The sequence below is a fragment of the Mobula hypostoma genome, chromosome 5 (assembly GCF_963921235.1).
Source record: "Mobula hypostoma chromosome 5, sMobHyp1.1, whole genome shotgun sequence".
Lineage (NCBI taxonomy): Eukaryota > Metazoa > Chordata > Chondrichthyes > Myliobatiformes > Myliobatidae > Mobula > Mobula hypostoma.
In genome coordinates, this window is record NC_086101.1 from 18,498,196 (window position 1) to 18,521,759 (window position 23,564).

Here is a 23,564-nt window from a genome sequence, read left to right on the forward strand (position 1 = left end):
CCAGGGTGCCGAAGACCTTTGCACAATACTGTCATAATTTTATGTATTGTACTGCTGCCACAAAAAAACAAACAAATTTCACGATAGATGTGTGTGATGCTCACCTGGTTCTGATATGGGTGTCTATTGTGGATTGAGAGTGGGAGAGGGGAGTCATGGCTGGGAAAAGGGTGAGGGAGATGGGAAGTACCAGGGAGACATTCTGTAATGATCAACAAACCAGTTGTTTGGAATCAAGTGGTCTTGCCTGGTGTCTCAGGGCTGAATCTGCACCCCTCCCCCACCCCGGCACTCCTTCTCTGCCACCCGTCCCACACCCCTCCCGCGGCACTCCACCCTCGCCACTCCCAACACCCTTTGCTCCCGCCAGATTTACTAACTCGCTCTCCACTCCCGGCTGACAAGTACAGTACTGTGCAAAAGTCTTAGGCACCCTGGACTTAGGCACACACATATATATATGTCTAAGATATTTACACAGCAGTGTATGCCTTTTCTAATTTTATTTACCTCTATCAGTCTCTTTTGCTCCAGGGGAAACAAGCCCGGTCCATCTGATCTCTCCCTAAAATTTCTCCAATCCAGGCAAGTTTTGTGAACTCTCTCCAAAGCAGCCGCACCCTTCCTGTAATGCAGTGACCAGAACTGCACACCGTACTGCAAGTGTGGTCCCACCAGTAGTTAAAATCCTCCAATACAGGAGCTGCAAGGTGGGACTAAACTGGCTAACTCTTGTTTTGCAACCAACAGACATGACGGGCCAAATGGCCGCCTTCTGCTTGGTCCTCAGTTAACTATTGTGCTTCCCCACAAACATTTTCAGAAGAGTATTGTTTGATTACTAAAAGTGAGAGGTTATCGAAGAACAAATTACACTGCTGGTATAATGACCAATCATGCAAAGCTTATGAATGCAGAACATTTTTGAAATAGAAATCCCCCCTATCCCAAAGGTGTGGACGTCAGTGGGTTAAACTGGCCACTGTAAATTGCCCCATGTGTGGATGCGGGATAGCATCTGTGGCGAGTTGATTCGGGACATGGGGAGAGTGAAATGGGTGATGGACAGAAGGGCCTGCTTTCATACGGTAACAACTCCGTGAGTTGACTGTAAGGAGCTCTACGATGGTGTGAGGCTGTGAAGGGTGTTATATCAGTGCAACCCTTCGCTGTGTGAACTGACCAAGGGTTCCGGCCTGAAACGTTGACTCATTGTTTCCACGGATGCTGCCCGACCTGCAGAGTTCCTCCAGCGTGTTTGTGAGTGTTGCTGCGTGAACTGTATCCCAGCAGCGGCGCAGGGGAAGCTACACCCTGAAGGGTCTCGGCCTGAATCGTCGACGCTATATTGCTTTCCATCGATGTCGCCAGACCTGTTGGCTTCCTCCCGCGTTTTGAGCGTGTGGCTCTGGATTTCCAGCATCTGCGGAAGGGTCTCAGTCCGAAACGTCACATTGTGTGTATCTGCAGAATCACCAGCGTTTGACAATGTTCCACCCCTGGAAACCAACCCTACGGATGGGAGGTGGTCATAAATAAGTCCGATTCGACACCCGCTGCTTAGCTACACGGCACTCGATGGGTTAAGGAACAGCGGGCCAAGCAAGAGTTTGATACACATGATTACGCAACAACCACAGATTGTTTCGCCCCCAGGTATAATTTCAACACCCGACCCCCTCTCACTGGCCCACTACACAGACAAAACCGAGAAGATCCAGGCAACACGCACAAAATGCTGGAGGGCTAGCCTCAGATGACACGCCGGCTTTCGCAGCCACTGTCTCCGCTTCTCGGGGATTTAGATGAGACTTGCTCGAGTTTGACTTTGCTGCGGGCTAGGAATAAACGTACCCGAGCAGGGTTAAGTGCACTGAACGAGATTTCGCGCAGAGCGATGGAGAGAGATAGGGACGCAAGGAAAGACAGAGAGGGAGAGGGTCGGGGAGAAAGAAAGAGAGAGGGGCAGAGCAAAACCGATGCAGTGGTAAGAGAGATGGAAATGCGGGAGATACGAGTGAGCAGAGGAGAGAGCGCGCGAAGAAAAGCAAACATTAGAGAGAGAAACATTTAGACTGAGTAAGACGTACGTGGGTCAGAGAGGGAAAGGGCTGGGAAGGGGGGTTGAGAGGGGGAAGGGAGGAGGGAGAAGGGGGGAGAGGGAGGAGAGAGAAGGGGAGAGGGAGGGCGGAAGGGGGAGAGGGAGGGCGGAAGAGGGAGAGGGAAGGGGGAGAGGGAGGGCGAAAGGGGGAGAGGGAGGGCGGGAGGTGGGAGGGGGAGGGCGGGAGGAGGGGGAGGGAGGGGGAAGGGGAGGGCGGGAGAGGGAGGTGCCAGAGGATGGGGGTAGGGAGAGGGGAAGGGGACAGGGTCAGACAGGGAGAGCGAGATGCGGTGTAAGACAAAAACACATAGGAGGGACAGACAGACTCGGAGGGAGGGGATCAGAGGAAGAGAATAAGACATTTATGTGGTTAAGAGAGAGAGGGGGCAGTGGGAAACAGAGAAAGACGGGAGAGACATACAAGCAGGGAAACAAGAAAAGGCCAGAGACAGCCAGATACACGGAAGCGGAGACAGAAGGAGGGGCGAAGGAAGGGTAGGAGAGACAGGTACAGAGTATGGCAAAAAGAAGTGAGTGAAAAATAGAGGCAGAAGGAGAGAAAGATGCGATGCAGAGAAACGGGAAGCGATGGAGTACAGTACACTGACGGAACCGAGAGACAGAAGCAGCGAGGCAAACCGAGAGACAGAAAGAGTGGGGAGGGGGAGAAAGAGAGGGGGAGGGGGAGAAAGAGAGGGGGAGGGGGAGAAAGAGAGGGGGAGGGGGAGGGGGGGAGAGAGAGAGGGGGGGAGAGAGGGGGGGAGAGAGAGGGGGGAGAGAGGGGGGAGAGAGAGGGGGGAGAGAGAGGGGGAGAGAGAGGGGGGAGAGAGAGGGGGGGAGAGAGGGGGGAGAGAGAGGGGGAGAGAGAGGGGGGAGAGAAGAGGGGGGAGAGGAGAGGGGGGAGAGGAGAGGGGGGAGAGGAGAGGGGAGAAAGAGAGGGGGGAGAAAGAGAGGGGGGAGAAAGAGAGGGGGGAGAAAGAGAGGGGGGAGGGGGAGAAAGAGAGGGGGGAGGGGGAGAAAGAGAGGGGGAGGGGGAGAAAGAGAGGGGGAGGGGGAGAAAGAGAGGGGGAGGGGGGAGGGGGAGAAAGAGAGGGGGGAGGGGGAGAAAGAGAGGGGGGAGGGGAGAAAGAGAGGGGGAGGGGAGAAAGAGAGGGGGGAGGGGAGAAAGAGAGGGGGGAGGGGGAGAAAGAGAGGAGGGGAGAAAGAAGGAAGGAAGGAACGAACGAGCAAGCGAACGAAGGAGTATGTGACCATTATCATTATCTCCCAGACGGTCGCGCTGGCAAAACGCATTTTAATCGCCTGCGGTTACAACTGCAACGCGATTGTAAATTCTCCCCGCACTAAGTCTGTGTGGAGAGGGAACCCAACCTCAGTGAAAGCTCCAAGTTAAAGGAGCAAGTGGGCCAGATCCGGGCCGTCAACTTGTCCGCACTTGTAATGTTAAAATGTCCCAGAGCGACAGGGCGCTCTCTTCTTTCAATCTCTCCCCCCTTCCCTATATCTACTTCTCGTCCTTCCCCCTCACCCTTCGCTCCCTCTCCTTTCCTCACCCTCTTTCCACACGTCTCTCTCTCGTCCCCTCGCACCTGTCCTATCTTCTTTCCTTTCCCCTCTCTCCCCACTCTCCACTTCGCCTTTCCTCCCCATTACCCCACCTCCCCACTTCTCCTCCCCCTCTTCCACTCTTTCCCCGCTGCCCTCTCTCTCCATTCTTTCCCCCTCTTTCCTTCTCCCCCTCTCGCCCCCACCTCTTCCTCTTCCCCATCTCCCCCAGTCGTCATACCCACCACCCTCCCCTCCTCTCTCCATCCTCTTCACCCCCCACCCCCACTACCACCACGTCTCCCGTCCCCATCCCCTCCCCTCTCCCACCCCCTCCTCTGTCTCGTGTACCTTGCTGTCGTGGTGAATGAGCTGCAGTTCGTAGTCTCGGAGGATGTCCGACCGGTTGTTAACATCTCGGAGGGCCATCTGCGCGGCCGGCAGACAAGCCTGTCCTCCCGGCCAGCCCCCGCTCATGGGGAAGAGCGCTCCGATGTACAGGGTCCGTTTGCTGCCTGAGGAGAGGGAGACGAGGGTGAGCGCCAGCAGGACGAGGAGGGCGGCTGGTGGCGGTGCCATCGCCCGAGGTCGGCGATCCTGCCTCACGTCGCCTGGGAGCCCGGGCTGAGAGAGCCCCGTCTGCGGGCACCGGAGGCAGCGAGCTCCATCTTACTGCAGTCGGCAGAGCACCGGTGATGTCACTCGTCCCCCCTCCCCTTCCCCGCCCCAAACACAGTTTATATCCACACACAGAGAGAGCTCCCGCTCCCCAGCGCAAACACACACACACACATACACACACACACACACACACAACACACCTAAACACGCACATACAACACACCTACACACACAATACACTTACACACGCACACACACACACACACACTACATACCTACACAACACACTTACACACGCACACGACACACCTACACACGCACACACAACACACTTACGCAACACAGCTACACACACACACTATATACCTACACACACACAACACACTTACACACGCACACACAACACAGCTACACACACACACACACACACACGCACACACACACACGCACACACACACAGTTTCCTGGGAAAAAGAGGGTCCACGGGGACCTGTGTGTCAATGTGTCAAACCGGGTTGTGAGGGAATGGTCCTAAATGAATATTCGAGATCTGTATTCACCAAGGAGAAGGACCTGGAAGTTCCCAAGTCCAGGGATGGGGTGTGGGGATTATTCTGTGATCTGGAAGGTAGTGAGTTCAGGGATGGAGGGATTATTCTGTGAATTATTAGGAAGGAGGAGGTGTTAGATGCCATATGATGCATAAGGGTCAATAAATCCCCAGGGCTGGATGAAATCAATACCAGGTTGCCATGGGAAACAAGAACCCTGACAGAGATGTCTGCATCTTTGTCAACAACATGCCAAGTTCCAGGAGACGGGAGAATAGATAACCCTCTTCCTTCGTTGAAGAAAAGCAGTATGGATAAGCCAGGTAAATACAGATTGCTGAGCCATACTTGAGTGGCAGGGAAACTGTGGGTGAGCATTCTAACGAAGACGAGCTGAGTACATTTGGAAAGAGTGGTCACAGTCAGCACTGGGGGAAATACTGCCTCTCCAATTGGACTGAGACTTTCAGGAGTTAGCTCAGAAGGTTGATCAAGGCAGGACGGTAGATATTGTTGCCATGGACTTCATTAAGCCACATGACAAGATCGTGCATGGCAGGCTGGTCCAGAAGGTTAAGGCACTTGGGGCCCAATGGGCGATGACTAACCAGGTCCAAAATTGGCTTGATGATAGGAGGCCAACTGGATGAGCGTTTACCTGACTGGAAGCCTGCATCTAGTGGTTTACCGCAGAGTCGGGTGCTGGAACCCTTGTTGTTTGTTGATATATATTAACATTGAATGCAAAAGGTATCATTATTGATGACATGAAAGTTGGTGGTACTGTGCATACTGAGGAAGGTTGGCTAGCAGGGCAGCAGGATATAGATCAAATGGAAAGTTGGGCAGAACATTGGCAGATGGAATTTAATCTTGACAAGTGTCATAGGGGTAGGACATAAACAGTAAGAGGTTGGGTACTAAAGAATGCTGACGAAAAGAGGGATCTTGGGGTTTAAGACTGTAGTTCCCTGAAAGTAGGGTGATGAAGAAGACTTATGGCATGCTTGCCTTCATGCAATAATTGGACAACACACACAAAATGCTGGTGGAACGCAGCAGGCCAGGTAGCATCAATAGGAAGAAGTTCAGTCCTGATGAAGGGTCTCGACCCACCAGCATTTTGTGTGTGTTGCTTGAATTTCCAGCATCTGCAGATTTTCTCATGTTCACGTGCAACAATTGGGCGTTGTGTTGCAACTTTACAAAAGATTGGCTAGACCACACTTGGAGTACTGTGAGCAGTATTAGTTGCTACGCTATAGGAAGGATGTGGTAGCACTGGAGAGAGAGCGGAAGAGATTCACCAGCATTTTGCCTGGATTTAGTGATGTGGAGAGATTGAACAGACTGGGCTTGTTTTTTCTGGAGTGAGGGAGGCTGGCAGCTGGCACAATAGAGGTGCACATCGAAATCCAAGGAACACTGATAGGGTAAATGGTCAGAATTATTTTCCTGTGGTGGGCAGATCAAAAAGAAATTGTTTTAAGATGAGAAGAAGGGGTTTTAAGGAGGATTTGAGGGGATTTTTGCACTATTTATTTTACATTGTAACTAATAGTAATTTTATGTACAGCTACCACAAAACAACAAATAAAACAGTGATAATAACCCTGATTCTGATTCAGAAAGTTTTTTTTACACAGAGTAGTTGCTGTATGGAGCACACTGCCAGATGAGGAGGTGGAATCAGAATCAATCAGTACTTTGGAGGCTACCTAGACAGAATATGAGGAGGTGTTGCTCCTTTAACCTAAGGGTTGCCTCATCGTGGTGCAAGACGAGGCCAAGGATCGACATGTTAGAACAGGAATAGGGGGTAGGAATTAAAATGGTTGCCCACTGAGAAATTCCACTTTTTTGCTGATGGAGCGGAGGTGCTCAGAAAAACTTCCCCCCGATCTCTGTCAGGAGGCTGCATCAGGAGTATCGGAGAGATGGGCGAAAGGGGCAGTATGGACATGGTGCTGTGTGACCTACATGGCAGGAGAAATAAACACAAAGATGCAGAGACAGATTGGATAAATACTTAGACACCAAGACAGGCTGGTGTGGGAAACAGTAAATGAATTCTTAAAGTCATCGATACCTTTACCTTGTCCAGTCTTTTAACGCAGACTCCAAACATGCAAACACATTCACAAATTAAGAAGAATATCAGAGACGCAAGTTATACAATGTCCCAGCAATATCACTAACAGTAATTACTCAGGCAGAGATCCAGGAATATAAAAAATAACAGCATTAGGTAGACTTCACACAAAACCGCACACGCAGAGATAGATAAACACACACATAGCGAGCTATACACGTGCCCACAGATAGTGACCACACATGACAAGAAACACACAGATAAATCACACATAGACATACACAGGCACACACACAGAAAGATCGACGTCTCTCTCCCTCTCCCAATCCTCCCTCCCTCCCTCCCTCTCCTTTGCCCCCCTCACTCTCGCTTAGCCTCTCTTCCTCTCCCTCCCCTCTCTATCACCCTCCCTATCTCTCCTTCAGCCCCCACCCTCTCCCTCTCCCCCTCTGGTTCTCTCCCTCTCCTCCCCTCTCTCTTTCTCTCATCCTCTCCCTCCCTCTCTCTCCACTTCCCTCCCTCCCTCTCTCAGAGAGCAGCCACAAATGCCCTTCAGGTATCATCTCCAGTGAAACCAGATATCTGTGTTTTCAGAACGCACTTTTAAGTTTTACTTGAGATATCAAACAGAGTAGGTTGTCCTACTGCATTTACAATGTTGGCAGACGTTACTACAGACCGTGTTTGCATACAGATATTCTAATGTGTTTATCAGACACTTCCCTGTCTCTCTTCTTCACCAAGACATTAATTCAATGAAAATAAACAGGGTCGTTCCAGCAACTGTAATGTCAGCCTGGTCTCCATTTATCCATTCATGTAATAACATCCATCAGCAGTCAGTGGATACTTCATTACTGTAAATGAGGAGGAGCCTTTCGGACCATCGGGTCCATGCTAGCCCTTGGCAGAGCTTTATCACCAGTCTCGTTCACTGTCCCTTATTTCACAACACACATTTTCTCCCCCCGCCCTGCCCCACCCCGCCAACATGTCCATCAATTCCCCTGATTTACAGTGGTCAGTTACCCCTCCAACATATCATTACAAACCACAGCATCTGGGAAATACACAGAGCACAGACAGATACACAAATCCCATGTACATACTCTCTATCCCTTCCTGTTCTCTTAATCCTTCCCAGTACCCCCAGCTCTCACAGCACTCTTTATCCCTCAATGTACTCCCTAACTATCCCTGTACTCTCTCACTCCCCATTCACTCTATCCCTCCCTGTACCCCCATCTCTCACCGTACTCTCTATCCCTCAATGTACTCCCTAACTATCCCTGTACTCTCTATCACTCCCTGTAGTCTCTGTCCCTCCCTGTGCCCGCATCACTCACTGTACACTCTATCCCTCAGTGAGCTCCCTAACCATCCCTGCACTCTCTATCACTCTCTGTACTCTCTATCACTTCTTGTAGTCTCTATCACCCCCTGTAGTCTTTATCACTCTCTATACTCTCTGTCCCTCCCTGTACTCTCTATCACTGCCCGTACTCTGTACCCCTCCCTGTACTCTCTATCACTCCCTGTACTCTCTATCACTTGCAGTACTCACTGTCCCTCTCTGTACTCTCTATCGCTCCCTGTACTCTCTGTCCTTCCCTGTACTCTCTATCACTCTCTGTACTCTCTACCTCTGCCCGTACTCTCTATCCCTCCTTGTACTCTCTACCCCTCCCCGTACTCTCTGTCCCTCCCTGTACATCCTATCACTTCCTGTACTCTCTGTCCCTCCCTGTACTCTCTATTACTTCCTGTACCCTCTGTCCCTCCTTGTACTCTCTACCCCTCCCTGTACCCTCTGTCCCTCCCTGTACTCTCTGTCCCTCTCTGTACTCTCTATCACTCTCTGTACCTCCCTGTGCTCTCTCTGTCCCTCCCTGTACTCTCTACCCCTCCTTGTACTCTCTACCCTTCCCTGTACTCTCTGTTCCGCTCTGTACTCTCTACCCCTCCCTGTGCTCTCTGTCCCTCCCTGTACTCTCTATCACTCCCTGTACTCTCTGTCCCTCCCTGTACTCTCTACCCCTCCCTGTACTCTCTACCCCTCCCTGTACTTTCTTTCACTCCCTGTGCTCTCTGCCCCTGCCTGTACTCTCTGCCCCTGCCTGCACTCTCTATCACTCCCTGCATGTTCATACCTTCTCCTCATGATTGTATGAGTTTGCTCCAGATGGTCTGGTTTCCTCCCACACTCCAAGGACGTAGGGTTCAGTGGGTTAATTGGTCACATGGGTGTAATCGGGCGGCATGGGCCACTTGGGCCAGAAGGGCCTGTTACCCTGCTGTGACTCAAAATTAGGGGTTCCCATCCTATTCTATGCCATGAACCCCTCCCTTTAACTGAGGTGTCTAGGAACTCCAGGTTGGGGTGTCTGCTCTAAATAAATAAGTAATTTCACTTCTAGTGGCCAAGTATGGCATTATCTGTCTCCGTTGAAATGCGCAGAGAAAATTCAGCATTTCAGCATGACACCACTGTTGGATGAATGACAAGTGGTAATGAGTCAGCGCACTGGAGTGCGATAGGTCACCTGGACGAGTGGAGCTACAACAACCTCTCGTCATTAAAACTAGAGAACTGATTGCTGGCTTCAGGAAGGAGAACATACCCCAGTCTAGAACGGGAGGGGTGGATTGGCACTGGAGAGAGTCATCAGCCATAAATTCCTGGACGTTAACATAACCTGTCTGGTGCCCAGCATATAGATGCAATCGCAGGAAAGGCACGGCAGCGTATTCACCTTTTTAGATGGTTAAAGAGGTCAACTGATTCGAACAAACCTCTACAGGTGTGGTGTTGAAAGTTTCCTGACTAACCACACCATGGTCTGGAACACTAACTTGAATGCACAATAATACGAGAAACTGCAGATTATTGGACTCATCCCAATACATTACAGGCACATCTTTCCTCACCTCTGGTAGTATCTACAGGAGATAATATCCATCGTCAGAGATCCCCACCATTCTAGCCATGCTGCTTTGCACAGCTAGCATCGGGCAGGAGGTACGGAAGCCTTAAGTTAAATAGACCATAAGAAATTGGAGGAAAACTAGGCATTCAGCCTATGGAGATCGCTCCACCATTTGATCATGGCTGATTTATCTTCCCTCTCCTGCTTTCTCTTCATGCCTTTGACGTCCTTACCAACCAAGAATCTACCGTTGTCTGCTTTAAACATACCCACACTGTCTTGGCCTCCATAGCCATCTGTGGCAATAAATTCCACAGATTCACCAGCTTCTGGCTAAAGAAATTCCCCATCTTTGTTCTAAAGGAACATCCTTCTGTTCTGAGTCTGTGCCCTCTCTCCCTATCGGAAATATCCACTCTCTAGGCCTTTCAATATTCCGTAGGGTCCAATGAGATCCCCCTCATTCTTCTAAACTCCAATGTGTACTGACCCAGAGCCACCAAACGCTCCTCATATGTTAACCCTTTCAGTCCTGGGGTCATTCTCATTATCCTCTTCTACACTCCCTCGAATGACACCATATCTTTTTCTAGATATGAAGCCCAAAACTGCTCACATGCCCCAAATGTGGTCTGACCAATGCTTTATAAAGCCTCAGCATTCCATCTTTGTTTTTATAATCTATAAAAATATAGAATATTCCCCATATTCAATGGCTCAATGGTTCCATTAATATCAGAGAATGTATACAATATACATAGTCCAACCAACCAGAGTTCACTGCCAAGAAGGCTCACCAGTGCCTTTACTTCCTGAGAAAACTAAAGAAATTTGGCCTGTCCCCCAAAACCCTCACTAATTTTTATAGATGCACCGTAGAAAGCATTCTTCTCGGGTGCATCACAACCTGGTATGGAAGTTGTCCTGTCCAAGACTGGAAGAAGCTGCAGAAGATCGTGAACATGGCGCAGCACATCACACAAACCAATCTTCCGTCCATGGACTCACTTTATACCGCACGCTGTCGGAGCAGTGCTGCCAGGATAATCAAGGACACGACCCACCCAGCCAACATACTTTTTGTCCCTCTTCCCTCCGGGAGAAGGCTCAGGAGCTTGAAGATTCATACGGCCAGATCTGGGAACAGCTTCTTTCCAACTGTGATAAGACTGCTGAACGGATCCTGACCCGGATCTGGGCCGTACCCTCCAAATATCCAGACCTGCCTCTCGGATTTTTTGCACTACCTTACTTTCCATTTTTCTAATTTTCTATTTATGATTTATAATTTAAATTTTTAATATTTACTAATTTTAACTATTTTTAATATTTAATATTTGTAATCCAGGGAGTGTGAAGCGCAGAATCAAATATTGCTGTGATGATTGTACGCTCTAGTACCAATTGTTTGGCGACAATAAAGTATAAAGTATAAAGTAAAAAAAAGTATATACAACCTGAAATTCTTATTCTTCACAGACATCCACAAAACAGAAGAAAAATCCCAATGAATGATGGGAAAAACATAAGCAGCCCAAAACCTCCTGCCCCCCTCCTTAAGACCATAAGACACAGGAGCAGAATTAGGTCACCTTGCCCATCAAGTCTGCTCCACCACACCCCAGCCTTCTCCCTGTAGCCTATGATGCCACAGTCAATCAAGAACCTTTCAATTTCTGCCTTAAATGCACCCAATGACCTGCCTGTGGAAACAAATTCCACAAATTCACCAACCTCTGGCTAAAGAAATCCCTCTGCAGCTCTGTTTTAAATGGACACCCCTCTATCCTGCGGCTGTGCTCTCTTGTCCTAGGCCTTTCAACATTCAAAAGGTTTCAATGCGATCACCCCTCATCCTTCTAAATTCCAAGGAGTACAGGCCCAGAGTCATCAAACGTTCCTCATATGACAGCCCTTTCATTCCCAGAATCATCCTTGTGACCATCCTCTCAACCCTCTCCAATGCCAGCACATCTTTTCTTGGATGAGTAGTTCACACTACTCATGGTGAGGCCTCACATCTGAGCCTTATAAAGCCTCAGCATCACATCCGTACTCTTATATTCCAGACCCCTTGAAACGAATGCTAACATTGCATTTGCCTTCCTTACCACTGACTCAACCTGCAAGTTAATCTTCAGGGTGTTCTGCACAAGGACTCCCAAGTTTTTGAATTTCAGATTTTTGGATTTTCACCCCGTTTAGAAAATAGTCTGCACATTTATTTCTACTACCAAAGTGCATGACCATGCATTTTCCAATATTGTATTCCATTTGCCATTTTCTTGCCCATTCTTCCAATCTAAGTCCTTCTGCAGCCTTCCTGTTTCCTTAACACTACCTGCCCCTCCACCAATCTCCATATCATCTGCAAACTTGGCAACAAAGTCATCTAGTTCATTGATATACAACATAAAAAGAAGTGGTCCCAACACCGACCCCTGCGGAACACCACTAGTCACTGGCAGCCAGCCAGAAAAGGATCCTTTCATTCCACTTGCTACCTCCTACCAATCAGCCAATACTCTAAACCATGCTAGTAACTTTCCTGTAATGCCATGTGCTCTTAACTTCATAAATAGCCTCATTTGTGGTGCCTTGTCAAAGGCCTGCTGAAAGTCCAAATATACAACTGCATCCCTTTTATCTATCCTACATGTAATCTCCTCAAAGAATTCCAACAGGCTCCTCAGACAACATTTTCCTATAAGGAAACCATGCTGACTTTGTCCTGTCTTGTCCCGTGTCACCAAGTACTCCATAACCTCATCCTTAACAATTGACTCCAACATCTTCCCAACCACTGAGGTCAGGTTAACTGGTCTATAATTTCCTTTCTGCTGCCTCCCTCCTTTCTTAAACAGTGGAGTGGCGGTCCTCCAGAACCATGCCAGAGTCCAGTGATTCTTGAAAGATCATTACAGATGCCTTCACAATCTCTACCGCTACCTCTTTCATTACTCTAAGTTACCTTGTGTATTTCTAGGTCTTGGAGCCTTTTATAGCAATTGTACTCACTTCTCTTTCCCCACACCCTTCAACAACTGGCACACTGCTAGCACCTTCCACAGTGAAGACAGATGCAAAACACTCATCTACTTCATCTGCCATCTCCTTGTCCCCCGTTATTATTTCTCCGGCCTCATTTTCTAGCTGTCCTATATCCACTCTCATCTTTCTTTTACTATTCAAATATACTTGAAAAAGCATTTTCTATCCACCTTGATATAGTTTGCTAGCTTGCTTTCACATTTTATGTTCTCCCTCCTAATGATTCTTTTAGTTGCTTCCTGCAGGTTTTTAAAAGCTTCCCAATCCTCTATCTTCCTGCTAGTTTTTGCTTTGTTGTATGCCCTCTCTTTCGCTTTTTCATTAGCTTTGATTTCCCTTGTTAGCCATGGTTGTACTGTTCTGCCATTTGAGTATTTCTTTGTTTTTGGAATACATCTGTCCTGCACCTTCCTCATTTTCCCCAGAAACGTATGCCATTGCTGCTCTGCTGCCATCACTGCCAGCATCTCCTTCCAATTTACTTTGGCCAACTCCTCTCTCATACCACTGTAATTTTCTTTACTCCGCTGCAATACTGCTATGTCAGACTTTACTTCCTCCCTATCAAATTTTGTTGAACTCAATCATATTGTGATGACTGTCTCCTAAGAGTTCCTTTACCTTAAGCTCCCTAATCGCCTCCAGTTCATTACATAACACCCAATCCAGTATAGCTGATCCCCTAGTAGGCTCAATGATGAACTGCTTTAAAAAGCCATGTCATTGGCATTCAACAAACTCAGTCACTTGAGATCCATTACCAATATGATTTTCTCAATCTACCCGCATGTTAAAATCTCCCATGACCCTCATAACATTGCCCTTTTGACATGTCTTTTCTATTTCCTGTAGTAATCTGTAGTGCACGTCCCAACTATTGTTTGGAGGCCTGTATATAACTGCCATCACGGTCCTTTAACCCTTGCAGTTTCTTAACTCAATCCACAAGGATTCGATATCTTCTGATCCTACATCACATCTTTCTAATGATTTGATGCCGTTCTTTATCAGCAGAGCCACACCAGCCCCTCTGCCTACCTTCCTATCCCTCCGATACAACGTGTAACCTTGGACATTCAGCTCCCAACTACAAGCTTCTTCCAGCCACAACTCAGTGATGGCCACAACATCATACCTGACAATCTGTAGTGCAACAAGATCATCCAACTTATTTCTTATATTCTGTGCATTGAGATGTAACACTTCGAGTACTGTATTTGCTACCTTTTTGATTCCGCATCCCGAATGCTCTGATACTCATCCACTGGCTGCAGTTCTGACATATCATCTGCCTACCCTTCCTGACAGTCTGACCACACACTATCTTTGCTTTTTTACCATCCATCCTATCCTGAGTCCCTTCACTCCAGTTCCCATTTCACTGCCAAATTAGTTTAAACCCTCTCCAACAGCTCTAACAAACCTGCCCGTGAAAATATTGGTCTCCCTCGGGTTCAGGTGCGAACTGTCCCTTTTGTATACGTCATATCAGCCCCAGAAGAGATCCCAATAATCCAAGAACCTGAAAACATAGAATAGTACAGCACATTACAGGCCCTTCGGCCCACAATGTTGTGCCGACCCTCAAACCCTGCCTCCCATATAACCCCCCACCTTAAATTCCTCCATATACCTGTCTAATAGTCTCTTAAACTTCACGAGTGTATCTGCCTCCAGCACTGACTCACGCACCAACAACTCTCTGAGTAAAAAACCTGAGTAAATATCCCCTTTGAACTTCCCACCCCTTACCTTAAAGCCATGTCCTCTTGTATTGAGCAGTGGTGCCTTGGGGAAGAGGCGCTGGCTATCTACTCTATCTATTCCTCTTATTATCTTGTACAGCTCTATCATGACTCCTCTCATCCTCCTTCTCTCCAAAGAGTAAAGCCCTAGCTCCCTTAATCTCTGATCATAATGCATACTCTCTAAACCAGGCAACATCCTGGTAAACCTCCTCTGTACCCTTTCCAATGCTTCCATATTCTTCCTACAGTGAGGCGACCAGAACTGGACACAGTACTCCAAGTGTGGCATAACCAGAGTTTTATAGAGCTGCATCATTACATCGCGACTCTTAAACTCTGTCCCTCGACTTATAAAAGCTAACACCCCATAAGCTTTCTTAACTACCCTATCTACCTGTGAGGCAACTTTCAGGGATCTGTGGACATGTACCCCCAGATCCCTCTGTTCCTCCACACTACCAAGTATCCTGCCATTTACTTTTTACTCTGCCTTGGAGTTTGTCCTTCCAAAGTGTACCACCTCACACTTCTCCGGGTTGAATTCCATCTGCCACTTCTCAGCCCACTCCTGCATCCTATCAATGTCTCTCTGCAATCCTTGACAATCCTCTACACTATCTACAACACCACCAACCTTTGTGTCATCTGCAAACTTGCCAACCCAACCTTCTACCCCAACATCCAGGTCGTTAATAAAAATCACGAAAAGTAGAGGTCCCAGAACAGATCCTTGTGGGACACCGCTAGTCACAATCCTCCAATCTGAATGTACTCCCTCCACCACCACCCTCTGCCTTCTGCAGGCAAGCCAATTCTGAATCCACCTGGCCGAACCTCCCTGGATCCCATGACTTCTGACTTTCTGAATAAGCCTACCGTGTGGAACCTTGTCAAATGCCTTACTAAAATCCATGTAGATCACATCCACTGCACTACCCTCATCTATATGCCTGGTCACCTCCTCAAAGAACTCTATCAGGCTTGTTAAAACCTGCCCCCTGCACCAGCTTCTCAGCCATGCATTTATCTGCCAATTCAACTACCACTCCCATCTTCTCCCCTTTCCCATCTGTACCATTCCCATGTATAAGCAGCCGCAAACAGCATCAACACTCCTCCTTCCCGTCCCCCAACTTATTCCAGTGCAGAGCATCAGCACTCCCACCACCCACCACCCACCGTGCACGCAACAGCACAGCATCCAAAGACAGACCATGGTCTGCCGTCTATCAAAAACCTACTGTTCATCCGAACAGTTCAACCTGCCTCAGGCTGTCTCACTAACAAGGGAGAGACAGATATCACTCCTTCCGCAGTGAGAGGGGAGACAAACAGTCACTGTTCTGATTTTACAGTCTGTCTGTAGCGCTACTTTTATTTCGAGTTTCCTCTGACTCGAGAATCGGCAGCAAACTCTCACTCACCATCGAGAGAGAGAGAGAGAGATAGAGATAGAGATAGAGATAGAGATAGAGAGAGAGATGGAGAGAGAGAGAGAGATGGAGAGAGAGAGAGAGATGGAGAGAGAGATGGAGAGAGAGATGGAGAGAGAGATGGAGAGAGAGATGGAGAGAGAGATGGAGAGAGAGAGAGAGAGAGAGAGAGAGAGAGAGAGAGAGAGAGAGAGAGAGCGCGATCACCCGAGTGCAGAGGCCTTGAACCCTCTGGTACTGAAAAATAAACCCACTTTATACTTTTAATGAAGCTGTGGTAAAGAACTCACTACCCTCTGGTGAGGAAATTTCTCTTGATTTTGGTTCTAAATTTTGGAGAAGCATAGTCTTTTTCCAATACTTATGGGAGTACCATTAAGAATGTACTGACCAGCTGAATCTCTAACGCTAACCATAACGGAATCAACAGTATGTAAGACAAGTTTTTCGCCGTATCTTGCGACATGTGACAATAATAAGTTAATACTAATACCACTATATTGAACTGTGAATGTTATTTTGTGAATGCAGTCAATATTTTGGGAATGAAGGCTTGGAGAAGCTGTTTTCTTGGCCCTAGAACTGAGATAATCATAAGATGATGAGATATAAGAGCAGAATTAGGCCATTCAACCCATTGAGTCTGCTTCACAATCAACCCCGCTGGTTTGTTTTCTCAATCCATTCTCCAGTTCATTCATCAAGTTCTCTAATTTTTCCTGGCAAACCACCTTGCCATAACCTCCACTGTGGAGTTGGAATTGGGGAGGAATTTGGAGCATCCGGAGTGGGGGTAGGAACGTACATGTTCGCAGGGAGAACATTCAAACCGCACACACAGGCGGTGCCGGAGGTTGGGAACGAGCCCGAGTCTCTGGTGCTTGGGGGCAGCGGCTCGACCTGCAGTACCACCCTGCCGACTGACCCTGTCGATTCTTGAGTTTGTTACTCAAGGTGGTTGCTTAGTCAGTCGGAGCAAACACAGGGCCTCATATTTCACCTTGGCAAACGCAACTCAGTATGTCCATTTACAGAATCAGAATGAGGTTTATCATCACTGATATATGTCACCAAATTTACCGTTTTGCGTTGTAGCAGGAGAGTGCAAAACACAAACAATTACTATAAGTTACAGTAAAAAAAATAATTAATAGTGCAAGAAAGGAATAGAGTGGAAGTGTTCACTCAAAGGACACAAAACAAGCTGTTGAAGAAATGGTGAGGAGTCAAGGTGAGAGTGACTCAGGCACTGAAGGAAATTAGACTGAATGAAGCTGGAGGAATTAATTAATTTAATGGCCCTAAAAATCAAAAATCCCTTGGACCCAATGTCCTACATTGACGATTTTATGAGAGGAACTTGCAAGAGTGGTGTGCACTGATTTTAATGCCCCAGACAATCCCAGATTTTAAACTGATCCTCAGTGAAAGTAAACAGGGGATTGGAAGCTGGAACTGAAGACTATCAGTGTTGCTTCAACTCACAGACGTCATGTGGGAGCTCGACGTAACATCCTGACCAATATTTCTTGCTCAAATAAATATTGGTAGAAGGAATTATTCAGTGTTTTTTATGACGGGCAGGGCTTGGTGTGAGTAAGCTCTGCTGTGTTTCCCACAGCAAAGTGCTTGGGTATTTGCAAGAGAGGGGAGTAGTGGTGTAGTGGAAAAGAGTGACTTCCTAAACAGGGGTCCTGAGGGAAGGGACTCATCGGAAAACCGATACTACCTCTGAATAATGACAGCAGAGTCTGTTACCCAACCCACTGTACACAGTCAGTAAACCTACATTGTCACACACCAACTGTACAGTCAGTACCTATTCCCTGTCCCACACTGACTGTACACAGTCAGTAAACATATCCCTGTCCTAAAATAATAGTAGACAGTCAGAAACACTACAAAAGACCCACATCGACTGTATAGTCAGTAACACTAATACAGCCACACACAGTCATCCATCTCCTGTCCCACACTGACCGTACACAGACAGTAATCCCTTTCCTGTCTCACACCAACCATACACAGACAGTAATCCTTCTCATGTCCCACACAGACTATATGCAGTCAGAAACCCTACCTCTGAACACCAAATGTACAGTGTCAGTAACTCTGTCTCTGTACACAGTCAGAAACCCTATCACTGAATATTGACTGTGCAGAGTCAGTAATCTTATCTCTAAACATTGTACAGTCAGAAACCCTATCTCTGAACACAGACTATACATAGACAGCAACCCTGTCTGTGAACGAACTGTACACAGTCAGAAACCCTATCACTGAATATCGACTCGACACAGTCAGACACTCTATCACTGAACACCAACTGTACACAGTAATCCTATCACTGAATGTAAACAGTCAGAAAACCTATCTCTAAACAGACTGTACATTGGTGCTAGAAAGTTTGTGAACCCTGTAGAATTTTCTCCATTCCTGCATAAATATGTCCTACAATGGGATCAGATCCGCACATAAGCCCTAAAACTAGATAAAGAGAACACAATTACATAAATATTACACCGACTATACATGGACAGTATCCCTATCTCTGAACACTGACTGTACAGTCAGACACCCTATAACTAAACACTGACTGTACATGGTCAGACACACTATCACTGAACACCGACTGTACACAGTCAGAAACCCTATCACTGAACACTGACTGTAAACAAACACCCTATCACTGAAAATCCACTGTACACAGTTAGACACCCTATCAGTAAACACTGACTGTACACAGTCAGACACCCTATCACTGAACACAGACTGTAGACAGTCAGACACCCCATCACTGAACATGGCCTGTACAGAGTCAGACACCCTAACAACGAACACTGACTGTACATGGTCAGACACCCTATCACTGAACACCGAACTGTACACAGTCAGAAACCCTATCACTGAACACTGACTGTAAACAGACACCCTATCACTTGAACACTGACTGTATACAGTCAGACACCCCATAACTGAACTCCAACTGTACACAGTCAGACACCCTATCAGTGAACACCGACTGGACACAGTCAGACACCCTACCACTGAAACACTGACAGTACATGGTCAGACACCCTATCACTGAACACCGGCTGTACACAGTCAGACACTCAATCACTGAATACTGACTGTACACAGTCAGAAACCCTATCACTGAACACTGACTGTAAACAAACACCCTATCACTGAAAACCCACTGTACACAGTTAGACACCCTATCAGTAAACACTGACTGTACACAGTCAGACACCCTATCACTGAAAAACGACTGTACACAGTCAGAAACCCTATCACTGAATACTGACTGTACACAGTTAGACACCCATCACTGAACACTGACTGTACACAGTCAGACACCCTATGACTGAACACCGACTGTGCACAGTCAGACACCCTATCACTGAACACTGACTGTACACGATCAGAAACCCTAACACTGAACACTGACTGTACATGGTCAGACACCTTATCACTGAACACCGACTGTGAACAGTCAGACACCCTATCACTGAACGACTGTACACAGTCAGACACGCTATCATTAAACACAGACTGTACACAATCAGACACCCTATCATTGAACACCGACTGTACACGGTCAGACATCCTATCACTGAACACCCACTGTACACAGTTAGACACCCTATCAGTAAACACTGACTGTACACAGTCAGACACCCTATCACTGAACACAGACTGTAGACAGTCAGACACCCTATCACTGAACATGGACTGTACAGAGTCAGACACCCTAACAACGAACACTGACTGTACACGGTCAGAAACCCTATCACTGAACACCGACTGTAAACAGACACCCTATCACTGAACACCCACTGTACACAGTTAGACACCCTATCAGTAAACACTGACTGTACACAGTCAGACACCCTATCACCGAAAAACGACTGTACACAGTCAGAAACCCTATCACTGAAAAACGACTGTACAGAGTCAGACACCCTAACAACGAACACTGACTGTACACGTTCAGACACCCTATCACTGAACACCGACTGTACATGGTCAGAAACCCTATCACTGAACACTGACTGTAAACAGTCAGACACCCCATAACTGAACTCCAACTGTACACATTCAGACACTCTATCAGTGAACACCGACTGGACACAGTCAGACACCCTACCACTGAAACACTGACAGTACATGGTCAGACACCCTATCACTGAACACCGACTGTACACAGTCAGACGCTCAATCACTGAATACTGACTGTACACAGTCATAAACCCTATCACCGAACACTAACTGTAAACAAACACTCTATCACTGAACACCCACTGTACACAGTTAGACACCCTATCAGTAAACACTGACTGTACACAGTCAGACACCCTATCACTGAACACAGACTGTAGACAGTCAGACACCCTATCACTGAACATGGACTGTACAGAGTCAGACACCCTAACAACGAACACTGACTGTACACGGTCAGAAACCCTATCACTGAACACCGACTGTAAACAGACACCCTATCACTGAACACCCACTGTACACAGTTAGACACCCTATCAGTAAACACTGACTGTACACAGTCAGACACCCTATCACTGAAAAACGACTGTACACAGTCAGAAACCCTATCACTGAAAAACGACTGTACAGAGTCAGACACCCTAACAACGAACACTGACTGTACACGTTCAGACACCCTATCACTGAACACCGACTGTACATGGTCAGAAACCCTATCACTGAACACTGACTGTAAACAGTCAGACACCCCATAACTGAACTCCAACTGTACACATTCAGACACTCTATCAGTGAACACCGACTGGACACAGTCAGACACCCTACCACTGAAACACTGACAGTACATGGTCAGACACCCTATCACTGAACACCGACTGTACACAGTCAGACGCTCAATCACTGAATACTGACTGTACACAGTCATAAACCCTATCACCGAACACTAACTGTAAACAAACACTCTATCACTGAACACCCACTGTACACAGTTAGACACCCTATCAGTAAACACTGACTGTACACAGTCAGACACTCTATCACTGAAAAACGACTGTACACAGTCAGAAACCCTATCACTGAATACTGACTGTACACAGTCAGACACCCTATCACTGAACACCGACTGTACACAGTTAGACACCCATCACTGAACACTGACTGTACACAGTCAGACACCCTATGACTGAACACCAACTGTACACCGTCAGACACCCTATCACCTATCACTGAACACCGACTGTACATGGTCAGTGACCCTATTACTAAACACTGATTGTACACAGTCAGACACCCTATCACTGAACACCGACTGTGCACAGTCAGACACCCTACCACTGAACCCCGACTGTACACAGTCAGACACGCTATCATTAAACACGGACTGTACACAGTCAGACACCCTATCACAGAACACTGACTGTACACGGTCAGACAGCCTATCACTGAACAAGGACCATACACAGTTAGACACCCTATCACTGAACACCGACTGTACACGGTCAGACACCCTATCACTGAACACCAACTGTACACAGTCAAACACCCTATCACTGAATACTGACTGTACATGGTCAGAAACCCTATCACAGAACACTGACAGTACACAGTCATACACCCTATCACTGAACACTGACTGTACACAGTGAGCGAACCTATCACTGAACACTGACTGCACGCAGTCAGACACCCTATCACTGAACACTGACTGTAGAGAGTCAGCGATCCTTTTACTGAATACTGACTGGACACAGTCACACACACTATCATTAAACACCGACTGTACACAGTCAGACACCCTATCACTGAACACTGCCTGTACACTGTCAGACAGCCTATCACTGAACACAGACTGTACACAGTGAGACACCCTATCACTGAACACCGACTGTACACGGACAGACACCCTATCACTGAACACCGACTGTACATGGACAGACACCCTATCACTGAACACCGACTGTACACAGTCAGACACGCTATCATTAAACACGGACCGTATACAGTCAGACACCCTATCACAGAACACTGACAGTACACGGTCAGACAGCCTATCACTGATACAAGGACTATACACAGTCAGGCACCCTATCACAGAACACTGACAGTACACGGTCAGACAGCCTATCACTGATACAAGGACTATACACAGTCAGGCACCCTATCACTGAAAAGTGACAGTACACAGTCAGACACCCTATCACTGAACACTGACTGTACACAGTCAGACACCCTATCACTGAAAAGTGACAGTACACGGTCAGACACCCTATCACTGAACACCGACTGTACACGGTCAGACACCCTATCACTGAAGTCCCACTGTACACAGTTAGACACCCCCTATCAGTAAACACTGACTGTACACAGTCAGATACCCTATCACTGAAAACCTACTGTACACATTCAGACACCCTATCACTGAACATGGACTGTACACAGTTAGACACCCTATCACCGAACACTGACTGCAGACAGTCAGCGATCCGATTACTGAATACTGAGTGGACACAGTCTCACACACTATCAGTGAACACTGACTGTAAACAGTCAGACACCCCATCACTGAACACCGAATGTATACAGTCAGACACCCCATAACAGAACACCAACTGTGCACAGACACTCTATCACTGAACACCGACTGTATACAGTCACACACCCCATAACTGAACTCCGACTATACACAGTCAGACACCCTATCAGTGAACACCGATTGGACACAGTCAGACACCCTACCACTGAAACACCGACAGTACATGGTCAGACACCCTATCACTGAACACCGACTGTACACAGTTAGACACCCTATCAGTAAACACTGACTGTACACAGTCAGACACCCTACCACTGAAAACCGACTGTACACAGTCAGACACCCTATCACTGAATACCAACTGTACATTGTCAGACAACCTATCACCTATCACTGAACACTGACTGTACACGGACAGACATCCTATCACTGAACACTGACTGTACACAGTCAGACACCCCATCACTGAACACCGACTGTACACGGTCAAACACCCCATCACTGAAATCCCACTGTACACAGTTAGACACCCTATCACTGAACACCGACTGTACATGGTCAGACACCCCTTCACTGAACACTGGCTGTACACAGTCAGACACCATATCAATGAACACTGACTGTACACCTTCAGACACCCTATCACTGAAAACCGACTGTATACAGTCAGACACCCAATAACTGAACACTGACTGTGCACAGTCAGACACCCTATAACTGAACGACTGTACACAGTCAGACACGCTATCATTAAACACGGACTGTACACAGTCAGACACCCTATCACTGAACACCGGCTGTACATGGTCAGACACTCTATCATTGATATCCCACTGTACACGGTCAGACACCCTATCACTGAACACCCAATGTACACAGTTAGACACCCTATCAGTAAACACTGACTGTACACAGTCAGACACGCTATCATTAAACACAGACTGTACGCAGTCAGACACC

At 47.4% G+C, this 23,564-nt stretch overlaps 1 protein-coding gene across 2 annotated transcripts in view; it reads right to left on the reverse strand.

Moving 5' to 3' along the window:
• gabbr1b (gamma-aminobutyric acid (GABA) B receptor, 1b) overlaps nt 1–23,564 on the reverse strand; it is a 282,459-nt gene that overhangs the window by 112,375 nt on the left and 146,520 nt on the right. For both annotated transcript variants that reach the window (XM_063048134.1, XM_063048135.1), the window contains one exon: nt 3,998–4,161. In XM_063048134.1, coding sequence (XP_062904204.1) covers nt 3,998–4,161 — 164 coding nt within the window. The remainder of the gene's footprint in view (nt 1–3,997; nt 4,162–23,564) is intronic.